General features: G+C 40.2%; 2 protein-coding genes across 6 annotated transcripts; one reads left to right on the forward strand and one right to left on the reverse strand.

Annotated features, from left to right (window-relative positions):
• Positions 1-529: 529 nt before the first annotated feature.
• On the reverse strand, positions 530-6719 carry LOC109480291 (T-complex protein 11-like protein 1). The gene is made up of 10 exons (XM_019782471.1): positions 6583-6719; positions 5957-6112; positions 5445-5577; positions 5079-5199; positions 4529-4749; positions 4206-4342; positions 3752-3936; positions 3280-3461; positions 2848-3020; positions 530-2457 (listed from the first exon to the last, which is right to left on the reverse strand). The coding sequence occupies exons 1-10, from the start codon at positions 6656-6658 to the stop codon at positions 2240-2242; spliced, it is 1602 nt and encodes a 533-aa protein (XP_019638030.1). The 5' UTR covers positions 6659-6719; the 3' UTR covers positions 530-2239.
• A 3348-nt stretch (positions 6720-10067) lies between these two features.
• On the forward strand, positions 10068-22432 carry LOC109480287 (ADP-ribosylation factor GTPase-activating protein 2-like). Of its 5 annotated transcripts, none has more exons than XM_019782462.1 (16): positions 10068-10221; positions 11057-11175; positions 11943-12015; positions 12464-12595; positions 13009-13195; positions 13606-13680; positions 14120-14173; positions 15345-15406; positions 15536-15678; positions 16117-16257; positions 16773-16907; positions 18011-18139; positions 18772-18816; positions 19239-19362; positions 19610-19813; positions 20831-22432. In XM_019782462.1, the coding sequence occupies exons 1-16, from the start codon at positions 10153-10155 to the stop codon at positions 20846-20848; spliced, it is 1710 nt and encodes a 569-aa protein (XP_019638021.1). In that variant the 5' UTR covers positions 10068-10152; the 3' UTR covers positions 20849-22432. The 5 variants fall into 5 exon arrangements, with proteins under 5 accessions (XP_019638021.1, XP_019638022.1, XP_019638023.1 ...); XM_019782463.1 differs by having other exon boundaries at positions 13609-13680; XM_019782464.1 differs by lacking the exon at positions 18772-18816.
• The last annotated feature ends 1415 nt before the right edge of the window (positions 22433-23847 follow it).

The raw sequence follows: 23847 nt of genomic DNA on the forward strand, positions 1-23847 counted from the left end.
CATGTAGGAATTGGCTACTTGATTGTACAAATGTATTAGTTGTATGGCCTATTGAACATTTTTGTAGCTTGATGTTGTTAACTGTAAAGATATGCCTTTTTTAAATTTGGACCAAGTAGTAGCCAATGCATTTTTTCTACCAAACCTTTTTGTCGTTTTGTTTTGAACTGCACTTTGCAAACTATACTGGGCAATACATGGCATATACATGATATAGTTCTTTTTACTGTTTACAAAACAATAATTCAAAGAAAAGTATAGATGAATGACAACATTATTTTGTGCCTTTCACCTTTATTCCACCCTACCACCAACTGTTTAGTTGATATTATCATACTTTGTAACCTCAACCTTACATGAGTATCATGTATTATCTTATAGACTATATGCACATGTGGTATCTTTTCAGCTTCTAACATACATAATGAACACCCATGGAACCTATGACTATAGATAACGTACTCCTTTTTATATAGTATTTTTGTTGTTCTTATACAATGTGTATGACGTGACATAAACATTATCCCTCAACCTTACTTTTGTGCCTCATACAAATAATCTTAAGTAAAACAATCAGCACCATCTTGAACACAAAACATGGAAAATGTTTTCACACAAAACTTCTAACAAGTTTTTTTCTTTAGCTTTGCACCCCAAATACAGGCGATGTCTTTCTTAGATCAGCGTACACCAACGTGTAAAATGTCCAAGCAGTACCAAAATATCCTTTACGTAAACTCAGAAGGTTTTCTGTCAAAGCAAAATACAATACTTGACTTTTTCACTATCTGCAACAAAGTTATGATGGATTTTTAATCCATCGAGTCAGTCAATGGAAAATACAAACTCAGGAACAAAATTCTGGTCCACTTCAAAAACAGTTACAAGTATCAATACATTACTAGTGAAATAAGCTAATCAATGGTAAAGGTTATCAAAAAGTCAAAAAGAACATCTTAAGAAACTTGTGTAAAAGAATGTATGTTTGCTATAAAAATATGCCTTTTTTAAGCCTCTTGGCAACACCAATTCAATGTTACAAACCAGCTGATTTTGTAACAGTTTCCAAACTTAAGTCTCTGTCCAATCATCTTTAAGTATCAGGACTATCCTTAACCCTCTTCTTGCTGCCTTCCCCTGAAACCAGCTGAAATTTGATGCCAAAAGTCCACCCCAGCAGAAAGAAGGTTAAAACTGTAAGTTGCTGTGTAAAATGCCTATCCTTGACGAAGGCATCCCGTTTTAGTGTGCATTTCAGCGTTTGCTTCTGTATCAGTCTTGAATTTCTCATCTTTAGTCAAAATAGTATCGAAAATACATTCTCCTTCTATACTTTCCACAATCATCGCAAAATATCCCTCCAAGGCCGCGGCCCTACTTGTACGTATCACCCAAGTGTGGGGACTTCAACGGCTTTCTGGAAACTCTGAGGTAGCTACATGTAGTCTGATACAAACACGCACAGAACTACACTGTTGTTACACACAATTGCTACCATACTCTTATTAAAATATAACCAGACAACAGTTCCATCCAAGGGGGTTGCTAAGTTTTCGAAAAGACAAGCATATTTCTAAACATTTGTTACTGTTGATACAATACTCTTCCAGGCTTTTCTTTTATGGTGTACCTGTTCTTTTATGGTGTACCAGCAAAACTGGCATCATCATCCATAAATACTTGGTTTAAATAAGACATAGATCGTCAACATGACACTATATTATATGTGGTATATCTTCCTAATCGAAAAAGCACCCATGCTTTCCCTTGAAGTCTAGTAAACGTACTCTACAACAGTTTGAGTACTTCTGATAAAAGCAGAGAATGATGTCTTTAAAATGCACTTTAAAAGTAGAAGACTTAGTACCAGTATGCTAAGAATACTGCTTTCCCTGTATTCTATGCAAGATACATTGTATCTTACATGACATGCCTGCATGCATTTAGCTTTCTGGACCTTGTATATATGTATGGTATGTACATCTTTCTAAAAGTATACTATGGTATCACCACATCTAGAAGTAAACTGGAGTACCTACGAATCTAGAAGTAGACTGGTACCACAACACCTAGAAGTGGATTGTGATACCACATCATCTAGAAATAGACATAATAACCACATGCAGACTATGGTACACCACATCATTGCCACTAGCTGAAGTTCTATTGGTCAGCCAGATCATGTGAATATCACATGACTGTCACATGATACTCTCATGCACAGACAGACAGACAGCCACTATTCTGACGGCCCATTGGCTGCTGGAAGAAGCCCATTGATGATGTCAGAGTAGTATGGACCAAACACGGCGTTGTTATGCCGGACTATACGTAGTACTCTCGCTGTCACTTCGAAAAGCTCTATCTTCATCCCAGTCAGTCCTCCAGGGACCTTGGCCTGACTGGCCGGATTTGGTGCTGTGATGACGGACTGGATAAACCCATAGACACGGGATGCTGTACGGGGGGAAAAAATTAACTTTAATTGTGGCATGTTGAGGTGAATGTCACTGGAAAATGTTATTCCTAAAACAAACATGAGCTTGTCATTCTTGAACAAGTTAAATGTGAACTGATTGACTAGGATTTGACAAGTTATGTGATTGTCACATGCACATCATGCGACAGTCATATGCACATCATGTGACCATAACATGCACATCATGTGACCGTAACATGCACATCATGTGACCGTAACATGCACATCATGTGACCGTAACATGCACATCATGTGACCGTAACATGCACATCATGTGACCCTAACATGCACATCATGTGACCATCACATGCACATCATGTGACAGTCACATGCATGTCATGTGACCATCACATGACCGGCATACTTACTGATCAGGTTGTGGATGTAGTTGTCAGGGTTGGCCGCCGTCTGCACCTGGGCCTTCAGGATGTCTCGTCTCTTCTCATCCAGTCGAGGGAAGCCTCGCGTCTCAAGACACTCGTCCACCTCCTTACACACCTGCTCTGAGATGTTCTTAAGGGCCTCCTCAAGATTAAAGGAACTGTAACAAACAAAAGTAACCATCCATCATTTAAGAAACTAATGCCTGATCTTTGTGGCTGGTAGGACATGACAAATTCTTGTAACTTCTTTCTCTATATGCTTTTCATGTGACACTGTACATGGCCATAACACCAGATCGGGGGTACTACCATTAGCTTTTTAGATGGAAGCCAGGATTCTTTTCAGCTTTTCAGTCTCCAAGCACTGCTGAAATTATTCTTTCCTTTGCAATAAAAATCTTAGAATTTGAAGCTGACCTTTCTTGCATGTCCCCCAGCAAAACTCCCAGGGTGCCTTTCAGCTTCTCGCTGAACCCCTGCAGTCCAGCCAGGGCGGCCCCGACGACGTTGTGTGTGATGAGGAGGATGGAGGCGATGAGGGTGATCTGTCGACACTTCACTCCGATTTCCGCCAGCCGTCCCTGGTCCATCAGAACAGTCTGTTGGGTGGAGAGATAATTAATTATCATGTGATCAATGCATGATCAACATGTGACTATCACATGTTAATCTTGAGCTACCACAGAAGGTCTTACAATTATTAAATGTCTCTGCCCTTCTCAATTTTCTGTTCTTTTTCTGGCAACTGAGGCTATCTCAAGACTCGTATTCAGAAAAATACCAGTACAATTTGTTCCTTAGACTTGAAATAAATAAAGAATTGGTAGCCAAATAGTTTTCAGTGTGCTTAATTAATAAAGGTTAAAACAATAATGTTACACCCCCTAACCTCTGGGAATGGTTTGTTCTCTTCCCACTTCAGCAGCATGATGTAGGCATGTCCCAACACATCCATGGAGGTGAACGGCCTGTCTGCTGCTGCTGCCGCCCCTTCAGGTGACCCTGACGGGAGTTGTGACGATTTCACCTCCTCAGAGGCCTGGTACAGCCACGTCTTGGTGACTTCGAGGGCATCTAAAGAGAAACAGAAGAAGAGGATACACAAGATTAGTCACATTTGGAACAGCATCCAAATCAATTTCCGGGCAGCAAAACAAAACAAAAATATGTTGGATGAGGAAATCTGTCTGATATTGACATTTACTGCCATTTCTTAGTACATTTTTATCATTATTTCATACTTCGAAGCATTTGAAACAGCCCTGAAACATAAGGAGTCTCTTTATATTTTGGGTACTGGAAAATGGTGGATAAAGCTTAACTAAACGGCAGACTTGACGTACTTGGCTGTTTGTCGATGAATTCCTGGAACTTCTTGCGCTCGTACTCGACGCTGTGCTGCTGGATGGTCGGCCGCATGGACTGGATGGTGAAGTTCGCCATGTCCATTTTCATCAGCTCCAGAACACGGAAAATCTCCCTAGAACATTAGAACAGTTGACACGGTCATCATATGGCAACATCATGGATGGTCTGATCCTCTGTTAGATATTACGGCAGCCCAGGCTGCTCACGCGTTTCATTCACAGAGTATGAATAAACAGCTTTACGTGCAGCTGAAAACAACAGAATTGATCTTTTAAGTAATCAATGAAATGTTTCTTACTTAAACATGTCTACCACGTTGTCCACTTCGCGTAGGGTTTCAATGTCCTGGTCACGAACTGGGGCACACAGACGACCCATGGTGTCAATCACGAACCGGGCACAGCGCTTCACGTCAAACACCCCGTGTTCCGCCTCTTGCGTGATCAGGTCAAGGTCGAGGACTTCGTTGATTTGGGCGCGCAGTCGGGAATGTTGGGGCAGCAGGATGGACACCAGCATCTGTAGGTCATGTGAACAGGGCATGATCAGCATGTGATCATCACATGAACACCACATGGCAACAGCATGGATGGTCTGATCATGTGATCATCACATGTCTATCACATGAGCAGAACCATAGAAAAGCGAATTATGGATGGCTTACATGCAGTGATCATGTGATCATCACATGATCATCACATGATAACTCCATGTAAGCTATGAAAACTGTAACAGAGTGTGAAATAAAAAAAAGAGCATTGTTGAACTAAAGTCATTATTGGCGATCTTTGATAAACTTCTTCCTGTTGATATAGCAGTGTTAGAAATTTTAGAAAGAAGGAACTGACCTCTTTCACCTCTCCCAGTAGGTTAATGGCGTGTTGGAAAGTCGGCAGCTCTTCTGCTAGCTCCTCCCGCAAGGCATCCCAGAATGCCCTGTGCACGGTGTCCTTCACTTGCTTCTCAAGGCTAAAGGAAAAAAAAAAGGCTGATTAGAAAATATTTTGGAAACACAAATCATTGGAAAGAAACTTATATAGACAAACACTGCTTTTCCATTCCATTAGTCCTGTCATAACCGCATAATAAGCATTGGAGTAAGAACTTTTTGCCGTTCAGCACCAAGGACATACCCACAAGTATTTTAAAGACCTACATTTAAAGATAATAGCTCAAGGATTTTGGATGTAAAATTAAATAAAACAGCATCTTACCTGTTCTCAGGGGGCATGTACTTCTGTAGCTGAAAGTCATTGTCCACAGCGATCTCGTGAGCCAGTGCCATGTTGGTCACACCGTTGGACACAGTCATCAGCTCCTCTAGTGAGATCCACTGGGGAGGGGAGGCTGGGGGGACATGTGATTGTCATGTGATTATCACATGGTCGACATGTGATCATCACATGATCAAAGGATGCATTGAAAACAAGAAATCAAAGCTTCCAGACTTCCTAGAAGCAAGGATTTCTATGACATTGAATGTCACAGACTTCTAGGAAGTGTTTTGGGTTTTTCATATCTGTATTGTAACTTTTGATTGGACTGTATGATATAAGGAACTACCCACTTACCTATTAACTGTAAAAAATCACCTCTCACCCACTATGCAACCAAACCTATTATAAGACAAAAAGAGACACAAACCCACAACTCAGCCACCCAAAATAATACTTCCATACCCAGAAGTTTCTAAAGGGTGGAAATAAATGAAGTTATTCCGACTTACGAGAAGGGATAGTCATGGGCATCTTGAAGGGGCTTCCCGGGGGCGTTTTGAAGGGGCTGCTGACAGGAGTTCCCACACGCCGCCGCTTCCCGAACAGTTCCCCCTCGGAGGACGACGCCAGCTCATCACTTTCACTGGACTCGGGGGACTCACGGCCTGAAAAGTATGACGAAGAAACTATTATGCATATGTAGCCTAAATATCTTATCAAATAGACAATTTCACAAGAGGATACTTAGTACTGTACATTGTAAACAAATACCCTAGTCTGTAATGCCACTCATTCATTTACTTTAACTTTTTGCAGTTTCATTCACTTTTACTTTGTTGTAGGACTGAGTAAAGGAGACTTTTGCTGTGTTTTAAATCCTGGACTAGTACAATAGTTACAAATGTAAGTCTATTGGCAGCTCACATTCGCAATGTCATGAATTTGCAATCATGGAGTTTTGTATATATCGACCAACCTGAAAATTCTGAAAATAATTTAGCACCATGAAAGTTTCAAATTTTACTGTAACAGTATATTGTACAGCACACAAGAGAAATGCCTCTGCATGATACGCATATATCTATTCCTATAAGTTAAGACTTGGAAAAAAACATGCAATAAGTTGAACTCTGACCATCTTCATTGGTTGGCATGTCCATGTCCTTGGATGAGTTCTTGCTCTCATCCGATTGGTTGTTGTTGGGCATCATGGAAAATCTGTTGTCTTGTGATTGGTCAACTTGATGAATGCTATAACTTCTGTTGATAGTATCAAAGCACTTCTGAAAAGATAAAGAGATTACAAATACAATTATTTATGCTATTTTGCTGTACGAACTGCAAAGTATTAGACCATAAATCTTAACTATGTCTATGAGGAAAAAGATTTAGAGCAATCTGTAGCAACTTTAACAGCTTTGCATTTTTCAGTAGCATTCTGTGCTAGCAGCCTAGCAGACTAGAATTTTTATGTGCAACAAACACTGGGCTGAAAACTTTAATCTCAAAACAATATCTTTCCCAATTGGCCAATGGACCTACTCTTGGCCAGCAGTTACAATTTTTACTCTCCAAGCAGAGGTTGATGGAGAAGATTGTTAGCTTTTTATATATGGCCTTTTTTTTGTTGTTGCTACCCCCACGAAGAGAAAAAGAGGGTCATACATGAATATAAAAAGCTAACGATCTTCTCCCATCAATCTCTGCTTAGAGAGTAATGATTTTGCCATGGGAAGATCTGCTAGGATATTGGCTGAAAGCTAGGTCAGGCAGCCTTGAGTAGTATTGATTTTTGTTAAAGCTAGTGCAGAGGTAACAACCCAGCAAGCGATGACCTGAAGATAAGTAACAAAAGGGCCACAGTAAGGGTCAGGTTAACACTCCACTGTTGCCATGGTGAGAGCTAAATTTAGACCACTTCTGCTGTTGTTGCTACATGTTCAGTTCAGTTTAGGGTACTGTGTGGAACAATTATATTAAGAGTCTTAAGAGGGAGACAAAAAAATGGCATGCATATGGTAAACAAAGGTGGAGTCAATAAGAATAAAAATCTTGCAGAAGTTTCAATTTTTCTTTTTCAGGCAATTGACTGAGTGATTAAATGATACATGCAGGTTTGGAAAATATAATAAATTTCTTGAAATCAAATCTATTTTGGTGCCACCGTCAATATGATAGCCGGGTATAAAAGATTTGCCTTGCTCACTTAAAATGGATGACTGTTTTGCTTTTTTCTAATCTCCTCTCTAATTGTGATAAACCTGCACCTTAAACAATTTCTGATCAGCAAATTCAGCCTTCCTCATGAACAAATACAGACTGGGAAATCACTTTAATGTGGTATAAATAAGATTTACAACAATTGAGTGGAGTAGATGTGACAACGAGGACTCCAAAATCAAATCTTCCCACCACCATAAACTGTATCAGAGTGCACAGCACGTAACGACATTGAGTGATTGAGTATTGGCCTTGGCCTCAAATAAGGACAAACCTAACAAACCAGCAGAGGCTGCTGCAGAGCAGTTCCAATTTCAGTGACACCCATACATCATTATATATAACATCTGGTCCTTTATCTTTTATAACCAACTTGTGGCTACGGATACAGCACTGTGATCCAAAATGGTAATTAAAAATTTCTTCAAAAAATAAGAATTCATTTTTCTTTGACGTATACTGATGTGATGATTCTTTTTAAGACAGGGCTCAAAAAAAAGGGTTCCACTCGACAATGTTTATCAACACAGCTGGCCGGGTCGTACCATGTGTGGGGAATACAGAGGAGACAGGCTCCATTACCTCATTGATTTTTCCCTGCTGGAGTCAAGGTAACGTAATAGTATAGAGTGCGCAGACGTGATCAAAACAATGTGACGCAGCACCTATGTTACCGGTAGTACAAAAATTATATTCTTAATCTCTTAGCCCTGGCTTTATACAGCTTCTAATACATGTAGATATGTCAACTTCAAAATCAGCTTAATTTGTAAATTGAAAGGTAGAACATCCTACCTAGGTACCTGACAAACCAGCTTTTATCTTTTGAGCTATTGTAATACAATGTTGAAATAAATTTATGACAATTTTGGAGAAAAACTCATTCAACCAAGGAGGTTAGAAATCAAGTATTAAACCTCAGCAAGAATTCTATCATGATTTTTATCATGCTAAAATGTCATTTATGGAACAGTGTACCTTTACTTTTCTGTAGTAGAATCTATAACATCCGAAAAGCAAATATTGAACAGTCGGAATCACCTTCTATTACTGAAAAGGTGAGTCACTCACAGTGTTTTCACAGGTGACTCACTGAATAAGGGTTACCCTATCACCTATACTATAGATTACATGGTGTAGGGTTTCTTCATAATTGTGAAAACAAAAGAAGGTTTTGCTAATAACATGGCATCTCTAATTGATTAATTTGTGTACACAATAATCAATCAATCAGTTAGTTCCGCCTTCTTTTCCATAAACGAAGATCTGACACAGAACAGCTGGGTAAGAAAAATGCTCAAAGGGGAAATTAAAATAAAATAAAAAAAATAAAAAAAAAACAGGAAGAAATTTAAACACTACAGTTACGAAAGAGAAGAATATACAGATTAATTGCAATTTCTCAGACTGACAATCCGTAAAAAACATATACCAAGTCCTGATATACATATATTTTTTGCAGTCGAGTAGTCTAGTCATGCTAATTATATTTTGTAGCAGTTGTCAGATGCAACAACCTCAAAAAAAATCCGTCGCTCTGCATTTCTCGTAGATATATCCGCCTTGGCAACTGAATGGAAGGGTTCCCTGTCCAAAATAGAAAGACATGCTCCCAGAAAGGCGATGCCAGCTGTTATTTTGGGACCGATCAAAACATTTCTGGGTCGAGGAATTTCCCATCGAAGCGGGCACGCTAACTAATCAGCTGTTTTCCTTCGGGGCAATTTTACAAAAACATCCCCAAAAAACACGCAAAACTAGAGAAAAATTCGCTCACCTCTGCATCAGACGATTGTTGGGGCACAAATGCCACTGAGCGGTTGGAACGTGGGAGGGAAAAACACACCTCGAAGGAGCCAGAATGATCCAGAACCAAAACAAAAGTCCGACCTTCGCCCTCCTCTAGAGTTGCAGCGTCTTTTGTGGGGACGCTACTTTGTTTACGGAAGTGACGCAACTACTCCTGAGGGGAAAACTGTCGCAAAATCGTAGCCGAAAGTCGGAAATATTGTCGTAAAATCTCAGCCACCTATGGTCAGTTGAGGACATTGAAGGACATTGATAATATTGATCCTGTCAATAGTGGGAAATTTTGCATTATTGACAGAACGATCCTGTCAATAGTGGGCATATTTCTGTTATTGACAGGACCATCCTGTCAATAGCTATTTCTCAAAATCATCGTAAAATCTTACCGCAAGTCGTTTTTAAGTCGTAAAATCTCTTCATTTCCTGTACTTCATTTACGGCAAAAATTAGCCAATGGGCACGCGCTGTACGTAATATCAGGTCAATGACCTCAAAACAGACCAGCTAAAATCACTTGAAAACGCATTAAAAACGCTAAAAATTGCACCATATCACTGCTTATTTGTATAATCTGGTCAAAATTTGTCTAAATTGTTCATATTTATCGTCAGAGTGGTTGAAAACTTTCAGCATTCATTCACTTCCTGTATTTTTGGTGACGTAGCATAGTTCCAAGATGGCGGACCCTACTAAGCAAGATATTGCCGCAATCTTCAAGAAACTTCGATCTATCCCGACAAATAAGGTACAGTTTGTTTGTTCACACCGTCCGGAAGTTTTAGGAAGACTTGTAGATACAAACAAACCGCTTTTTATCGATTTACTGTGATTAACATGGCGGATATGTATCATTTTTTTCGCGGAAACCTGGTCGAAAAAAAAAGCCGGTATGGTCCAGTTTTGACAGGCAAAAATACGTGACGTAGTTTAGATAAATCCTTTTCCTGGTTCAATACTTTTGTCATAGATTTTCCCAGGATTTCCTCAAATGTAGATTACGTCAAATTAGTCTTTACAATCGAGATATCTATCGATGAAGACCCACAAGTTATGCACTTTATCATGCAAATGAGGGTTGAATTTGAGTTGCGAAATTTCGCACCTTATCAAAATATGCAATTGGTGCTACCCATCCATTCATATATTATACTGTATATACACGAATATGTGTAGGACTTTTTCTTTCTTGATCCCATAGGATTGATTTCATCTGAAAAGTTACAATTTGATCAGATCATAGTGTCAAAGTGCTTAGTTTTGGTGTTAAAATACTTGTCGTAAAAGTGTTGATTTGCAAACATATGTTTATGTAAAGTTCGAAGTCCATTTTAGCAAAACGATAAAAAAATTATCAAGATCACAAGGTTGTGGTTGTTTTTGCCCTTGAAAAACAAATTCAAAATAATTTCATGCAAGTTTAAGTCCAAGTCCAATGAATGAATAGCCTTTGTTCCAACACACAATTCATGAATAACACAATTTAAAATGACACCATACAATGGAATTGATTGACAAATAACAGTTTATGCTAGTACATTGTAGTACATGTATGATGAATTAACTGTATTTTTTCTACCCAGATATGTTTTGATTGTCAAGCCAATAATCCAACATGGAGTTCTGTGACCTATGGGGTCTTCCTCTGCATCGACTGTTCGGCAACTCACCGGTCGCTGGGTGTGCATCTGTCTTTTGTCAGGTCAGAAAGATGAAACTTATTTAATCCAATACTTGTTTGCCTGTTTTGCATAACCATTAAACTGCATTTAGGTGTAACACACCAGTTTTGTACACTGGGAAGGACACCCACTCTTTCTTTCAAGTGTGGTGGCATTGTTAACATGCACTCCTCAACTGGCTCAAGCATGGGAATTTGTCATTGTTGTGTACTAGTAATTGAGTTAGACCATAAAGTGCTGGACTATTTATCCAATTTGGATGTACCAAGGATGTTCCTTTGTAGTACAAAGGTACACAAGTGTAAAATGAAAACTGGCCTTTTTAGGTGTTGTCCATATGGGACTCAATGGGGCTTTTTGTTTCTTGACAACTTGGGCGAAATTTTGGATGTAGAAACATACAGGTACTTGATAGTGTAACTGTAATGGTGTGGTGTGGTGTGGTATGATAGAATAATGAACAACCTAATCTTTGAAGTTTCTGTAAAGGTCAAATAGTTTAACTTTAACACTTCATTAGTCAGACCACACCCAGCTATAACATTAGTGATTCATACGGCACTTGTTTGTACCTATCATCAAAGGTCCACCCACCTGTCCCAGCCTAAATTTTAGTGGTCAGTGGCAATTGGACGACCTTTAATATTGAGCCCTATGTAGGGTCATTATTTTTTTTTGTGGTAGAAGGGGAAAAGTGTTCTCTAATTTCGAAGTTGATCCTACGGTGGCAAGGCAGTATCCAGTGGCCAGTGATTCATACAGCACTTGTTTGTACCTTTTGTCACAGGTCCACCCAGCTGGACACTAACTGGACATGGCACCAGCTGCGCTGTATGCAGGCAGGTGGAAATGCCCATGCTGTAAGTACACAAACACTACTTCTCCTGTTATCTTAAGATTCTTATGAAGATTCAAAATACTAAGATAGTCTCACAGCCTTTTTTAAGGTCGTAGGGGCAGTGGGTTGTTAATCTACATGTCTAGGGCACAGTATTGGAAGGTGGAGACTTTTAGTACATGACCAGGTAGACAGGTAGACATCAGAAACACTTCCACAGCTTCAATTTTTCCTGCTCTAACCTGGATGTACAGGTGGTATTTCCAGCCCTGTATGAGTAAATCACAACTCATTCTTACCTCATCCAACTTCATTTTTACATTAGCAAGTTTTTCCTGTAAGTTGTTGAGGTACTAGCAGCCAGATTTCTTTTCTTTTTACACCTGTATATATGAGAGTATACAAATAAAGTTTCAAAGTATAGCACAAATTAATTATTCTTTCTAATTCCTTCCGACTTTGTTTTTCAGGAGCAGTTTTTCCGCCAGCATGGCTGCACGACGAACGACGCCAAGATGAAGTACAACAGCCGAGCCGCGACCTTGTACAAGGACAAGTTACACGGCCTGGCTTCTGCCGCCATGAGGAAATATGGAACACAGGTGGGATACCTTGGAATACTATACAGTCCAAACTGCCCAAGAAGACCATTCAGGGGACCAATAAAATCTGGTCTGTTTGGACAGGTGGTCACTACAGACTGGGTTCTTGATGCTTACAAGTTACATCAATGGGAAAAATTATCTAAGCGACCACCAACAAGTGGTCACATAGGTCAGGTGGTCCTTATGTAAAGGTGGTCACTTGTACATGTTGGACTGTAATAGGAAATTCAACTATGTCTTCACAATTTCTTAAGTAGATCTAGTGGATATGACATGGATTGTACTTTCAAATTTTATATAACTTATTGTAAAATACACCAACTTTTACAATTCATGTAGCAATGTTTAAGTTACCCCTTACCATAGTTACCAATAGTTAATGTCAGATTTGTAAATCTGCACCCTTCCAGCTCCACATTGACACCGGGCACATCCATGAGCCCACCTCACCAGAGCACAAGGAAGTGGACTTCTTTGACGAGCACGTGAACGGAACGAAAGCGGCGCCCGCCGCGCCCGCTGCCCCCAGCCTGGTTGGCTCGTCTCTCTCCCAGCCTATCCAGATGCCGTCCAATGGCAAGAAGGCAGAAGAAACAGGTATCGTAAATTTCGTGGGGACGTAATCTCGCAATAGAATGGGAAAGGAGGTTTTCTCAAGTGTTCTCAGTTCATGGTTTAAACAATTCTGTTGTACAAGAAAGCAAGTGAGACAGGTCCTGTACTATAAATGCATATGGGACGTAATTTTAGTAGAAGGGGAAAAAGTTTTTCTCAGTGTTTTCAGTAAAGATGGTGCATACTGGTTTCTCTGCTTAGCTCTCAGCATTTGGGAAAGAGTGTGGGAGTTAAACACACACCACTACCAGTGGACTAGCCCCATGCTGTAGTGCTTATACAATTGTGTGGCCCAAGGGCTACAGAAACACATGGGCACCACCCTATGAGCAATAAATAGGTGTGTGCAGCAACTATGACTTGCTAACTGTGACCTTTTTTTGCACCACCAGAAGATGCGGATGGTCGGGCACCAGAGGTCCATGCAGCACTCAGCATGTCCCCTACATCAGCCAAGCTTACAGCAGGTCAGTAAACAAACAGCTATTTCATGTTTAAGAGGAACACAACTTTTTTTACAGGTAGAAACCATATCAATGTGAATATTTGCTTCTTTTTGCACATTTGTGTCTGTGAATTTAGGCCACAGCAATTCACTTTGTTGGTTCTCAGATTGTATGTGTAACTGGAAAAACATTCTTAAAAGCAAAGCAAAGGATCAGCTGCATTCAGTTTATACAGTGAATTCAGTCATATTCAGGTTTTTCTGTTTGCCATATGTTTTTATGATGTCTGCTTGCTATATACAATGTATATATTTCCACCTTTAAAGGTCTGAGAACAGGAAATAAGTTGGTGTGGCCTTTCTGTCATCTTACATACATGTACTTTGTAGAAGGTTTTTGTTTTTTGGGTTCGGTCCCGAGCGCTCATTCACTGTGACCGTTTCCTTGCGCCCCCTAGCAGCTCTGACACCAACTCCAGAGGCAGCCTTACTGTCTGGACACAGGCTAGACTCAGGTCTCACCGTGAGCTGTGTGAATAGTGCATGTCTGCAAACCTCCCTGCCTCCCCTACCCTACTGTTGTTGCTTTTTTCATCAAGCTCAAAACTTCAAGGCTCATTGGAGCCACTCAAATATTTTGGGTTACCGTACAGACAGTGAGGACAGATGTTTGTTGACCTTAGACTTGGAAAGTTTTAAGTTTATACTGTTGTTGTTTCTTGGTTTGCTTGTAGTTTTAAAAAAACATCTTCCTCCTTCAGATTTTTTGTTGTTTGAGTTGTAAAAGGAGCAAGATTTGGGAAGTTATTAATAGGTTTTGAACCATCTAAATATGGGAATTTCATGGAAAGATAGGAGGAAGAGAGCTTTCGGTTGTCGCAAGATGATATTGCAGGTTGAAAATTCCTTAGTTGAAAATTTCTGTGGTTGATGTTAGTTCAAGTTCAAAAAGGGTAGGGGGGAATGGAGTGGTTTGTAGACATTATAGTGCTGATGCTGGTCGAACTGATTACTTTTGTTGTTTTGTTTTTTGTTTTACTTCACCTGCTTTGGTTAGCCAGAGAAAGATTCTAGCACTTTCAGCTGCTTATTTTTGTATCAAGCATTTGCATACACTTTTCAGTATGCCTTTTTATTTTAGTATCCTTGTTGGTCAGTTGACATTGCTCTTTTAGCTTCTTTTCAGCTTCCACATGTTGTCTTGCAATTTCAGCTTCATATTTTACTAACACTGCCTTCCATCCTTACTTAACAAATGTACTGTCCCTCTACTTTTGAAAGGGACAAACCAGTTATACTGCCTTTTGGGAGCTGAAATAAACCATTGCAACAGTGGCTTGCCAAATTTGTTTCTTTCAGGCCAGCATTGGCAATGGTTTGTGCCAAGAATTACGAGCCTCATTGAAATGTTTTTTTCTTTAGTTCCAGTGGTTTGAGAAGTTTGCTGATCTACATTTTCACTTTTTCAGACACTGAGTTTGTTTGTTTGTGCTTTTTCCATGCCATCATTCTTGCATTCTTGTAGCTGTAACTAATCCTTGTTTTTGTTGGCAATGAAATATTATGGTTGAGATCCAACTTGCTCATTCAACTTGCCAAGCATTAGGGTGGCTTTGCACAACTATTGTATTTGTATTGAATAATGATAATATATTTATGAAATTAAATCTCTTCTCCCCTCTACAGAAACCCACAAGCCGACTATAGGCACCAGGAAGCCGGCCAGTGCCAAGAAAACAAAGTCTGGGGTATGTAGATCTTATATTTTTATGTTTACCTTTGCAGAAGGAAAATATATTGTTTTTGCTCTGTTTCCTCTTCCTTTTCTTCTTCTTTTTATCTAAGACCAGGAATAAGGGAGAGATTTTTTTTTCTAGTTGGGAGCAAAGAAGGGAGGACTGGGTGCACAGAAAGTCAAGAAAGACTTTAAGACCATCGAGAAACAAGCCCTGGAACAGGACAAGCTGAAAGCTGAGATGGACGCTCAGGTCAAGAAAGAGGAGAGCAAAGAGACCCCCATGTGAGTACCTTTTCCTCTTTCTTAGTCATAGATCTTAAGTTTAAAGGCATCCAATGCCTTTAAACTTAAGATCTATGAAGTTTTTAGGGCTTGGAAACCCAATTTTTCAACATCAATATTTTAGTCACTTATCTACATACTGAGTTGAAATCACACTATCCCAATGTATATTGATTCTCATGGAGCAAAGATTTCCAGTAGCATACATGTGGTGGCATAGGGTGAGCAAAAACAGCCAACCTCTTGGTTCAGAGGTATGGTTGCTGACCATTGAGCTACACACTGAGGTAGCTCTTTGGGCTCCAAGTGTGTAATGGGTATGTGGTCAGGCAGCAGGGAGAAGTTTAAAGAATGATTTAAAGTTTAAAGTCTTGACAGTAGTTGTCAGTTGTCAGTTGCCAGTTGTGTGTTTCTCATGTGCCTATCCTGATTTTGTAGGGTCCAGTCCATGCGCCTGGCCTACCAGGACATGAACCTGGGGAAGAACATGAAGCAGCAGGAAGAGAAGCTGAAAGCATCGGACCCTCGCAAGGCACAGCAGGCAGAGAGACTAGGCATGGGCCTGGCTGGGACAAGGAGGTCAGTTTTTGATAAATTCTATGATATAAGACTTGTGATAAGTTATGTCAAAGCGTTGACAGACATTCATACTATTTTGTCAAGTTAAAGAAATTTTCAGGAAAAAGACTCCAAACAGTAGTCAAATATGATGAAAAGGATTTTTTCTTAAAACAGAATGTTTACAAGTTGATCATGTGGTGATCATGTGGTGCATGATCATGTGATGATCATGCCCTGATCATGTGATGCTCATGTCCTGATCATGTGATGCTCATGTGATGATCACACTGAGTTTCTTAAGGTACTCTCAACTTCTCAAGGTATGATCATACCTTGATCATGTGATGATCATGACCTGATCATGTGATGAGCAGATCCTGATCATGTGATGCTCATGCCCTGATCATGTGATGATCATGTGATGATCACACTGAGGGATTCTCAAGGTATTCTCAACTTCTTAAGGTATGATCATACTTTGATCATGTGATGATCATGCCCTGATCATGTGATGATCATGTGCTTTCCTGCAGCGGAGTGTCCCACTCAGTGGTGCAGGAGATGAAGGTGATTGACCAGGTCACGCCCGTGTCGTCCTCACGAAAGGATCGGGACGACTTCGACAGTTTTGACGACTTTGCATCCAGCTACACTTCCGGACCCCCAAAGTGAGTAACAGTTTTTTCCTTCATTGCAGTACGTAATTTTTACAACTGTGCAGACTGATAAAATCTGGTCTATGTGGACAGGTGGTCACTATATCAGGATTCTTCAAGCTTCTGTCAATGTGAACAATCATCGAAGGGACTACCAAAAACTTGTGACATTGGCCAGGTGGTCCTTCTGTAGTGGTGGTCACTTGTACAGGTTTTCCTGTATCTCTTTATTAATATTTATATGCCTTGTTCATAATGGAAACTTTATCTCACTGATACACACAAAAAAAAGTTACTCACTGGATGTCAGTGATGAAAAGTAGTGGATTTTGTTTGAAACAGTTTTCAAAATCTATCCAGTTGCTTGAGTAACAATTTCCTTGTGTATCTCATTACCTGTAACGGGGGGTGCCCTAATTCCGACCTATGTTCCATGCAAACGCACATACCTTTGGTAATAGTTTATCTGACCAAAAACCCGCGCAACATGAGATATAATATTGACAGATAAAGATCACAACGATTAAAGCTGCACAGCTGTTTATTTCACTTGAGTGTAGCGCCTTGCACCCAAGCGTAATGGTTCGCGAAACGCACGGCAGGTTTTTTGTCATTTTGCCGGTGGAACGTTCTATCGCAATAGGGGTGCCCTAATTCCGACCTAGTGTTTAACACAGGGCGATCTGAGAAGAGAGTTTAGAAATTATAATACACAAATTATGACTAAAGCAATCTACAACTGTTTTTCTGTCCCAAACGATTCCTCTTTTTACGATTACGCGACTTGCTCCAAAGTGGCTATTTGAAAAGCAAAACCTGCATTTTTGACACGCTCGTCAACCCCCGAACAAGCGTCGAATTCACACAGATTTTTAACTCGTCTGTTGTCGGAGTGTACAAACTAAAACAAACTTTGTGAGGTTACCGATATCAACACAAAATCATTGTCCATTCTTGCGGTTATTTTTAGGTACGTGCTCCCATGCATAACGCTGCAACAAGGATTTTTCAAACTAGTTCGGTATTAGGGATGGGTCGGAATTAGGGCACCTCCCGTTATATCTAACTTTCATTGACTTTATCTGACTGAGTTGTTTTTTTCTCCAAAATGACAGATATAATGACAACCCGTTCCGTGACCGTGGGCGGGACAGAGGTAACTATGGCGATGACGGACTGGGCGATCTGAAGTGGGACAAAACTGACAGGAAGAGAGAAGACGACTTCAACCCTCCTAAAGAGAGGTCAGTGTCAAGGTCTTGCCATGTTTACATAGGTGTTGTTATGTGATTAGCCCCATGATGCAAACTGTAAAATAGAATGTTCTTGCCATTCTGATCGATGAGGTCATGTGCTATGTGTGTGTCTATCATGTGATACATCTGATCGTGTGAAAAGAGTTCAACACTGCTAGCCAATAGGCTGAATTGCTGTTGGGATGTTACAATGCATTCAAATCATTCATAGAACAAAGAAATTTAAGCAGTTTAAATAGCATAAATACCATTTGAAATGTATAATGTACATATCACAAATATACTTGAAGTTTGTCTTATAGCTCAAGATCTTAATTATTAATCCTAATCTAAACGAGATATAGTTTTTGCTGACACACTAAAAAATAAATCAGAAGATTCTACTAGATACGTCAATGAAGGTTAGACATCCAGGTAATGAGATACACTTAAGAAAACAGTAACTGTTACTCAAGCAACTGGATAGATTTTGAAAACATCAAACTTACAGTCACTGATGAAAAGTAGTGGATGCTACTTGAAACATCTGACAGTTCCTTGAGTAACTGTATTCTTGTGTACAAGATTCTACAAGTTATAAATTGTATACACCTTACATCTAACACTCCCACCCATTCTAGAGATGACATGACACAGGAAGAGTGGCAATCCGAACTGGATGCAAGGTACCACTCCTTAAAACACATAGAAACACGGTGGTGCACTACATAAAGCGGTGGAGGTGCATTCAAGACATGCTGCAATTGTGCACACAATAAGGTCTGCTTATTGAGCAGTGCAATGCAGACTTGCCTAGCAGCACATGTGCATTATGCAATGCAACAGACAAGAGACACTGCAGTGCATGCATACAGTGCCTTTTATTGTGCTTCAACAAGAACTGAGCTTTCTACAACTGCCTGTTGATGAATAGGATGTCACTGAAGCATTTTATGATGTCCGAAGTCCTTGATTGTAAAGAAATGCACTGTTTGGGATATAAATCCTTTGTTGCTGTTAGAGATCCCAAATATGCAAATTGTTTATATTTTAGAGATCCCAAATATGCAAATTTTCAACATTCCATGAATAAATTACTTTCCCCCAGGACCAGTGGCCGTAGGAAGGAGCCAATGGGAATGGCGTACTCCGAGTCGGACGCAGCGCAGACCAAGTTTGCCAACGCCAAGAGCATCTCTTCAGACCAGTTCTTCGGAAGGGAGAAACCAGAGGTCAGCTTTCTGTCTCTGAAGGTCACAATGTCTAGCCAGGAATGCAAGGAATCGAACCTGTGATTTCTGGTTCTTGTGTCTACTCATGTAGCTACTAAGCCATTCAATGCCTAGCCACATGATAAATATTTCAAACGGATTTAGCAAGACACAAGTTTCAAAATTAATACACTTAATTTTTGTGTGTGTGTCATCAACATAACATTACACGTGTACAAACACGTTCTACTGTTTTTCCTGATCACAGTTTGAAGTGCAGCAGCGGTTGGACCGTTTTAGCGGGAACCAGTCCATCTCCAGCGCGGACTTGTTCGGCGAGGACAGGCCGCGGCAGTCCTCCCGTAGCGCGGCCGACATGGCCGGGCCCGACCTGACCCAACTCAAGGAGGGCGTCAAGTCCACTGCCGCTAGAATGGCCACCCTAGTCAACGGTGTTGTTAATACCATACAGGTGAGGACTGATCATGTGGTGTTCATGTGATGATCATGTGACAATCATGTGATGTTCATGCTCTGATCATGAGACGGACATGTGATGGTAACATTGGCCACCCTAGTCAGTGGTGTTGTTAATACCATACAGGTGAGGACTGATCATGTGGGGAACATGCTCTGATCATGTGATGATCATGTGCTGTCACGTGATGATCATGTCACGATCATGTGATGATCATGTGATGGTAACATTGTGGTCACATGGAGTTGGCCATGTGACTCTCAATCTATGATCATGTGATGGTAACATTGTGGTCACATGGTGTTGGCCATGTGACTCTCAATCTATGATCATGTGATGATCATGTGATGGTAACATTGTGGTCACATGGTGTTGACCATGTGGCTCTCAATCTATGATCATGTGATGATCATGTGATAGTAACATTGTGGTCACATGGAGTTGGCCATGTGACTCTCAATCTATGATCATGTGATGATCATGTGATGGTAACATTGTGGTCACATGGTGTTGGCCATGTGACGCTCAATCTATGATCATGTGATGATCATGTGATGGTAACATTGTGGTCACATGGAGTTGGCCATGTGACTCTCAATCTATGATCATGTGATGATCATGTGATGATCATGTGATGGTAACATTGTGGTCACATGGTGTTGACCATGTGGCTCTCAGTCTATGATCATGTGAGCATGTGATGGTCATGTGATGGTAACATTGTGGTCACGTGGTGTTGGCCGTGTGGCTCTACATTGTATGTGTCTATGATCATGTGACAATCATGTGACAATCATGTGATAGAAACATGATCATCATATGTCCATGTATAAGCTTGCTAAAACCACATAAAAAACCTGGAAGTTTTTTGACAGTATATTATCCATACTTCTCATCTATATATAACTATGTGATATGTATAACTTCTAATCTATATATATCTCCAGTTCATGAAGTGCCTTGTAGCTTTAACGTCTTTTTTTTTTGTAATTCTCTGTACTTCTTTTTCAGGACAAGTACGGGTCTTGAGACCAGCATCAGCAAGACCTACCCAACACCATGCAGCCTTCCTAGTATTTATCTGTTGTACACTCATCACCCGTAGTCAACCAACCTGTACACTTCTTTTATCATACCGGTATTATTATTATGCTTTAAGTGGAAAACTTCCCATTGCCATGGAAAACACTGATAGAAGATATAGACCCTGCTTGTAGACAGCATAATGTTGGGATTTAGACTATCAAAGCAATAGAGCACCAATATTATGCAAAAAAATTACCTACTTACTGCATGGTACAGTCCATTTTGTAATGTTCAACCTGTATCAGCTTGGGAGATGCCATTTCATCTGAGGTAGGAATATACCCACACCAATCTAGTAACACACAATTTGGACAAAAGTAAATCCTTTGTGTTTGTCATATTGCTGAAAGGAAGGGGCCTTGGTGCACAGATATGCCAAAATATTTGGAGTAGTTTGCGATTTAATGAATTTGTACAGGAATACTTCAAGAAAAAGAACAGTTTGTACAGGTAAAGCATATTCTGCTAATATTTTGTTGGGGTTAATTAAAAATCACTGATGGTAAGCTTGAATAAAAGTATCATTTCTGCCAGATAGAAGATTACTGAGAAAAGATGTAGTGATACCTGCGCATTAAGATTTATTTTGGTAACATACATGTTCAACATAATGTCATGTCAACGTTAAGTTAATGTATGTCAATGGATGTCAGCCTTGTTTTAGCCAATATCTGTCCTGGGGTAGCCAATATCTGTAATAGGTTACCCTTTATCTTTCTTGGGTTAGTCAATATCTGTCCTGGGTTAGCTACTATCTGACCTGGGTTAGCTACTATCTGTCCTGGGTTAGCTACTATCTAACCTGGGTTAGCTACTATCTAACCTGGGTTAGCTACTATCTAACCTGGGCTTAAGCTACCATCGGACCTGGGTTACCCAGTATCTGCAATGGGTTTGCTACTATTCCCTAGCCTCTACCAGGCCATGGGAGGTGGCTGGAAAAAGTAAAAATCGGCCAAATAGAGAGATAGGATACCAGGGGAGTTGGTCTATTGGAGAGAACAGTTTGCTGCACACTTGGCATGCTATCTCTACTTTTTCCAGCCTCCTCCCGAAGCCTGGAAGAGGCTAACTATTCCCTGGATAAGTTCATGCCCCGGGTTTTGGGTTTGTTTGTATTTGCCTCAGATTCTAGCCATTCTCTTCAAGGGTAAGGTTATTACCTTATTAATCATACCTTATTTACAAGTCCTTAGAATTTATTTTATTTTATTCCACCATTGTAATAAATAATATGGGGTGGTGCAAAAACAATGCTTTCTTCTATCATATGTAATACTTAATTAAGATGTTTTATTAAAAGTAAGACTTTAAATGTTTCCCTTACCTTGTCAACCTTTACCATAAACCTTTGGTTTGAGTAAAGCACTTTGTATATTTGCAGTAATTGGAACTACAGTACTAAGTTTACAGCATTGTTGGTCCCTCTGTATCCACACATTTGTTAACACAGTGCAAAGCACCGTAGAACTCTGTGGCCAGGTATCCAACCGTTTATTGATTAAATAAAGGCAATTAGAAAAAGTACAAGGTCTGATTTATATTTTTTTTTAATGTTGGCGCTAGCATATTGTTCTGTTGTAGTACCATAACAAGCTGCCAGAGGGTCCAAATCTAATCATTCGATGTCTCATCTAGATCTAGCCAGCTACCAATTTCTAGTATCAGGACATTCCATCAGTCTTCTCGAGTCATTGTGTTGACAGACACACACGAACGCAACCTAAAACATAACCGTGGTGAAGGTAATCAATGCTAGAATTATAAGATGTTGCAAAAGCAAACATTCACACTGTACAGCCTTGCACGGAATGTAATCTTGCACTTCGAATGTATTCCAACAGGGGGCGCTCGTACGCGGTCCCTTTTTGAAGGTTTGATGGTTCACCTTTGATGGTTCACGGGAGAGACACCCACACTGCTCAAGTTGGTGGGAAGATTGTGACCTTTCTATCATAAGCCCCGTTGTCTGTTACCGTTTAAGATGGTACATAAACTGACAAATAAATAGAAGCATGCAGTCAAAACAACAATTAAACGTAAACACTCCCTTTGCATTCCGGTAGGACTGGCAGATATTAGGATTAGGAAAGTAATTCAAATTTATGAATCAAGCAGGTGCACAACACCCACTTTTGGTAATGAATTCCTGGGTTAGACTTATAATCTAACCATCAATATCAGAGGAGCAAAGAGAGGACACGTAAAGCAGCAGATGTTTTAAAGCACCTTTTTATGTGGTCGAAGTTTCCTTGGATAATCTCCAAGCAGATGTTTCCGTGGACGCAAAGACAGTATCAAATTTGGCCAGGCAGTATTCATTAGCCAGAACGCGTATCCATTAGCCCCAAACCCCCAAAGGATACTGTCTGGCTAATGAATACTGCCTGGCCAATTTGATACTGTCTTTTGCGTCCACGGAAACATCTGCTTCGAGATTTACCTTGAAGCCTGATTCCCAGATTATCGTAAGACTCTCCCCCACCCCTACCATTAACGGTCCGTCCCTTCCTCCCGTGAGGCGTTTCCTGGCCAGGTCGGAGGTTAATCGTTATCTTTTGGTCCAACATTTGTGAGGACTCATTTGGAGCCCCTCGCTCTGACGGCTGTTCTACGTATACTGTAGGGGGGCCTGCATGTCGTTTTTCATAAGGCGTAATCAGGCCTTTTAGTCGTCGTAAGCCGTAGGTAGCCTCCCGAAAAATCAACGTAATCCGTAATAGTTCATAAAGTCGTAATCAGCTCTGAGAATTTAACGTAATTCGTAATCGGCGGCGAAAATTTTACGTAATTCGTAGTCACTTCTCCCCCATGCACGCCCTCCAGTATAGTCGACGCCCCGCTGTAGAATAGTTAACGTCCATACGGCAAGGTGGGTGGCTCTATCTTTCTTCTATTCAAGAATCTGTGTTACAACTCCTCTAATCTTAAGGTAAGGAATT

The sequence above is a fragment of the Branchiostoma belcheri genome, unplaced genomic scaffold, assembly GCF_001625305.1.
Source record: "Branchiostoma belcheri isolate BF01 breed outbred unplaced genomic scaffold, Haploidv18h27 scaffold50, whole genome shotgun sequence".
Classification (NCBI taxonomy): domain Eukaryota; kingdom Metazoa; phylum Chordata; class Leptocardii; order Amphioxiformes; family Branchiostomatidae; genus Branchiostoma; species Branchiostoma belcheri.